The sequence below is a fragment of the Carlito syrichta genome, unplaced genomic scaffold, assembly GCF_000164805.1.
Source record: "Carlito syrichta isolate Samal-C Ts95f unplaced genomic scaffold, Tarsius_syrichta-2.0.1 Scaffold315407, whole genome shotgun sequence".
NCBI classification, from domain to species: Eukaryota; Metazoa; Chordata; class Mammalia; order Primates; family Tarsiidae; genus Carlito; species Carlito syrichta.
Window position 1 is genome coordinate 1,774,421 of NW_007259503.1, and position 6,000 is coordinate 1,780,420.

Consider the following 6,000-nt stretch of genomic DNA (forward strand, 5'->3'; position numbering starts at 1 on the left):
GAAACAAAACAAATAACTCAAAAGAATTCATGAAACTATTCCCCAAACAGCACTTGGTCACTCAACTATAAGTGCAAAATACATATTTCCTAATTTATAACATATCTTGTGATGTGCTGTGGAGTTGCACCATGATCTGTAAATTACGGCTTCTAGTTAGGTGTGTATGATAAACTGTAGGACATTTTGCCAAATTTACCATGTACTCTCACTAGATATTCTTTATCATCATCTCCTGCAGGACTGGATGCCAGACACGTATATCTTCCTGTATCCTCTACCTACAAAACCCAAATAAGAAAATTATACAATATTAATGAGTTAGTTTTGGTGATTAGAACTAACATTCACTACAATCAATATAAAAATACCCACTTAAAAAGCAAGATAATTAAAACAAATTGTTTAAAACTATGACTAGCTCTCTGATATTGAGCATTGTTTGGCATCTATACTATATGCAAACCTATGTTTTAACAGGATTTTTATATTTGATCTAAGAATGTTTGCACATTAACTATATTTAATTATATTAGAAAAGACAAATATATATAGGGCCTAGAGCCACACATGAAAGATTACATACTCAGTGTTAACTGAAGAAACAAATGTTTATGGGTTTAACTATTTGTTCAAATGAAGCTTTTCTGAAGAAAATTAAAAAGTTCAAATGAAGTTTTTCTGAAGAAAATTAAATGTTTATTAAAGAAATAAACAGATAAATAAAATATCAGGTTATTAAAGTCAAACACATTGCGACCATATCTTAACTCTACCTTTGACATATATGACAAAACAAAAGGGTTATATTATGTAATTTATAACAAATAGCATCAGACTAACAATAGAATCTATTATTGTCTAACCAAAACCAAAACAAAACCATTTATTTAAAAATCCCAGACATGGTTTCTACTGAAAGTTAGTCTTCATTCATATGCTTGACATTGTGCAGACATAACCCATGCTCATGTACATGTAGAACATACTCTGGAAAACAGATGATTTTACTTCTGTGAAAAAGATATTTTGGAAAAGCAGAAAAATCCTGTTCTCATTTAGTTTACTACTTGAACATTCCTAGAATATTGGAATTTTAAAAATTCTTACATTCAAAACTGACTTTATAGCTTACGGAAAAACTTTTTGGTAGGATGCAAAAACTCCTTTGAAAAAATGTGAAACTAGAATATTTGGAAAAATAATACTCAAATACAATTTTAGAAGAACAAGCCTCATACATTCAACTGATAATTAAAAATTGATGTACCATTTCCTATAGAATATGTTCCGAATTTCTCATTATCTGTTTTTTAAAGATGTGGGGTACAATTCATGGATAGGAACATATGTGGTCATCGTAAGGTAAAGTTTGGGCCTCCCTTTGGTCCCCACTTGGCCTGACTTGAGATCAGGTACCCTTATTGATGTTATGTGTACCACCCACCCAAACCAGCAGTGTCCTACTACTGCCAATCCCTTTCTTACAGTATTATGATAAATGTTCAGGGTCTGCTTATGAGTGAGTACATGTGGTGCTCAGATCTTTGTTTCTGTGATAGATTGCTAAGCATTACAGACTATAAATCCATCCCAAGTTGCTGTGAAGTCCATAATTTTGTTTTTCTCTTCTCCACCAACTCTATTCATACCCAATCAATCTCACTTGTCTCAACTTTGCCAAACTTAATACGTTATTTATGTCTACTCTTAAATGTTGCCTTCTCCAGGAAATATTTCCGGACAACTTATGTCCTGGATACCACAGCCATTATTTGTAGTTATGTTTCTAAAGTGTGATCTGTTAATAGAATGCCCAAGAATATTTAGTTTAGCGGGTGTCTTTAGAAGAAATTTTGCAAAGTTGTTGACATGCATTGTGGTTCCCAGGGGAAGGGGAAGTACAGTATATAAAGGTTTTCAAATATATCTAGTCATATAATGGTCCCCTTCCCTGTTGGAATAAATCACAGAACTAGTGTTTGATGGAAAATATTTTAGGAAACTCTTGTCTATACCACACAATTTGGAATTGAAAAAGCATCCACATTTATTATGTGCCAGGCATAATTAGATGTTGCAGATAAATACACAGAAGACTAAGTTCAGATAAGTAAAATATAATGCAATAAGTGTTATAACTGAGGTATAGACAAAACACAAGGAAAACGCAGAGCAGCAGAGGTCTTAACATCAAAGTCAGTGTTAGGACTTGATCATGTTTAATTTTCCACTTCAATACTGTTCCTAATAGTTCTATTATTGATTTATATCTAATTATATCTTATGTGTACTATAGTTTTATTTCCCCTAGACATCTAGAAAGTACTCGAAGACTTAGACTTGTCTGTAGGCAGACACTCCACAAAAGCTAGAACACATGGGAAACATAGTCACCACTTAACACTCTATGAGACATTCATCTGATCTTTTTATAACCCAATCTTTCATTCTTGTTTTTAAGACCTAGTGTAATGTGGCCTTAACTTCCCTTTAAAGCTTTATTTACCATTATTTCTTTATATGTATGTTTCTATTTTCATACACTTTCCCATCTCCATGCTGTTCTACATGTCACAAACTTTCGCTTTCTTTTTTGTCTGTTGAAATCATATCATTCAATTATATGTCCGGACTCAGTACATGGTTTGAGAGTTAAACCTGACTCTTTTCTAAGTTACCGCAATGTATGAAATGGAGAGAAAAGAGATAAATGGAAGGTATGCCCTTCATGATGCTAGAAATGAACTGTGCTGAGATCCACTGACTAGGCTCCTGAACCAGACCCAGGATTGAGGACCCAGCTCCAACACTGAGCTATGATGAGTACTGGCAGACAAGTACTTAATCTCTCTACAACTGTTTCTGGATTTGTACAATAGGAATAGAGAGAGACACTGCCTCACAGAGTTGTCATAAGCATCATGGGTAAGAGAGAGAGCCCAGAGTTGAACACAGCACTGACACAGCAGACAATTTATAATTTTTAGCTCTCTTCTCCCAGCTCCCTTTCATAGTTTGATTGAAAATGCAACAAAACTATGATTAAAAATGTGTTGTTATTCAATATTCAAAGAAATAATAATTATGATAACAACAGCAGCAGTAGCAACAACAGTCATAACTCCTTTTAAAAACATTTACTATATGCCTGTGGCACCAGTGTAAGCACATTGCGTTGGACTATCTCATTAAGTCCTCCAGTGTATGAGTTAGGTATTATTATTTTTACGCCCAGTTTACAATGAGGGCATTAGGACCCAGATGGAGAATATTTGTAGCATAAGGTTTGCCTTCATGAGTAGTATAGAAGGTTGTTACAATAAGACATCCCAGATACCTTTTTGATAAATTTACATTTTGATCAATTTCTTTGAACATAAACTAAAAGAACCAATTTGATTGAACTGATCATTGTTTAAATAATTGTGTTTCCTAAGACTTTCAAGTCTGCTAGTTCATTCTGGATATCGAAAGTGCTCTTTGGAGCCTCATATGTATGTAATCAGATGCTTTTTGCCAGTTCCATAAAGAGCTACATAGTACAAATTAAGAACATCAGGAAATATACTAACATAGCATTGTGAAAACTTGCAAAAGTTAATGGCAAGGTATCTTGGTTTCTTCAGCATTTAATATAATACTCTATCATCTTTCTTTGGTCAAGTTATCTAATCATGCACATCATGATTCTACCCTTGCTAAAGTTATAGAGATCTGTGATATCTTCAGATTCCAAGACATACTTTTCTTGTGGGAAGTTTTACCTAATCTAAAATAATTGTATGAATTTTGACAGCTACCTGAGCACTAGAAATTCGAAGAACCTCTCCTCCTCCTAGAGTTTGCACTTGATCCGTCTGTGGAAGGGGCCGACCATCTTTCATCCAGGTAATTTTAGGAGCTGGGATTCCAGAAGCAATGCAGGTAAGGTCAAGTGGGTTATTAACAATTACTGATATCTCTCCAGCTTCTTCAGATCCATTAATGTGAGGTGGTTCTATTTAACGGGGTAATCGAAAACACCAACAAAATTAACCTGCTGTTTGATAAAATACTGCTGATTATAAAAACTTGAAAATAAAATCCATCTCAAATTCACATTCATATGACATAAATGGATTAGAATAAGAAAAGCGAAGTGGCAATTCCTAGATGTCTTTCTCATTTCTCAATGGCACTATTTCAAAAGAGATGAATGGATCATTTCTGTAAGAGATCATGAAGTAAACGGCAATTCACTACAAGGTAACTATAGAACAATAGTCGGAACTCAGTTTATTAGAGCAGTCTTACTTAACTGTGAAGATTTGAATACAGTACAAATTAAACCTATCTTGTAAACTTTTTCTGAGAGGGACTTAAGCATATTAGTGTGCTTTTGCCCCTTTTAAATACTGATTGTTCCTACAAAAGCAAAGGTTGAATGCTATTGAACTTTGCTATCATCTTTTCCATACATAACTTCAAGAGGAAACAATGTTATTAAACAGAAAAAAAAATAGTTACATTTGGAGATAATGATTTCTACATAAAATACATTTGTCAATGTCTGGGCAGAAGTAACTTCCTCTTTTGTTAATTATACTTCTAAAATTACCTTTCTCAGGAGAAACAAATAATTTAAACACTGGGAAGAAACACTAAGGTATTTTAGTCCAACTACCCCCAAGTTTAGTAAATTCCTTGAAAACAGACTCCCCTTAAAGTGACCATTCAAGTTTTCTATGAAGCCTTCATAGTTCAAGTTTCCAGCTTACTATTTTACAAGACAGCCAAAAATAGATGTTGGACAGCTCCAAGGGTTAGCAGGTTTGTTTGTATTTCTTTTCTTTTCTTTCTTTTTTTCAAAATAAGGCACATAGTTTAGAACAGTGACTCACAGCCAAGGATCTGGAGTCTGAGTTTAAATCCTGGCACCAACAATTACTAGTTTAGTGGCTTTGGGCAAAATTCTAAAGTGAAGAACAGCAAAATTACTTACTTAATAGGATTGGTATGAGGGTTGAGTGGGATAATCTACACTTTTTTGTGTGTTTCTGTATAAGTTTTATTTTATAATGAAAGATTATTAAAAAGTTTCTACTACTATAATCTTTACTACAGCTGTTGATATTATTAAAATCTGCTTCCTAAAATTTCTACCTGTTAGTCCTTGTTTTCTTTCTGGAAAAAGATAATGTATTAAATTTGTTCTGATTTTCAAATTATAATTAAGAAGTCAACATTTCTTTCTTAACCATTGTTCCACATGGTCACTTCTATTTCCTCCTCCTCCTCCTCCCCCTTCCCTTTCCCTACTCCATCCCCTTCTCCTCCTTGTCTTCCTTCCACCTATCTGATACACAATTTCTTAAGTGCAGTTTAAGACTTTTTGCTTAAAAGATTTCCATAACTCCATATTGCTTATTGGATTAAATAAAACGCCCCATCATAGCTTCAAATGCTTCTGAAATATGGTCTAGATCTAGCTTTGTAGCATTTTTTTACTTCTTTCCCTCAACAAGTCCAGTCTTGCTCTTCATGGTCCCATCCCCTAGCTGGGCATGCTAAATTACTATCAAGATTACATTCATGTCATTAAGTTATTTTTTTTTTTTTTTTTTTTTTTTTTGAGTCGTTGTCTTACTCTGTCACCCAGGCTGGAATGCAGTGGCACGCTCCTGGACACCACAGCCTCAACCTGTTGGGCTCAGGCGATCCTTCCACTTCAGCCCTCCAAGTAGCTGGAAGTACAGCTGCGTGCCACCACTATGCCCAGCTAATTTTTTAATTTATTGTAAAGACAAAGTCTCACCAAGTTGCCCGGGCTGGTCTCGAACCCCTAGGCTCAGGCAATCCTCTCACCTCAGCTTCCCAAAGTGCTAGGATGACAGGCTTGAGTCACCATGCCCGGCCCATTAAGTTCATTTTTAAAAACTAAAAATCCTGGCCGGATTTGATGGCTCAGCCTATAATCCTGTGCTTTGGGAGGCTGAGGTGAGTGGATTGCCTGAGCCA

The 6,000-nt window shown here is 34.8% G+C and overlaps 1 protein-coding gene across 1 annotated transcript in view; it reads right to left on the minus strand.

The window, feature by feature from the left end:
• HMCN1 (hemicentin 1) overlaps nt 1-6,000 on the minus strand; it is a 467,592-nt gene that overhangs the window by 75,920 nt on the left and 385,672 nt on the right. Inside the window, exons 69-70 of the mRNA XM_008072785.1 lie at nt 3,804-4,000; nt 200-281 (exon numbers count right to left, since the gene is read on the minus strand). Coding sequence (XP_008070976.1) covers nt 200-281; nt 3,804-4,000 — 279 coding nt within the window. The remainder of the gene's footprint in view (nt 1-199; nt 282-3,803; nt 4,001-6,000) is intronic.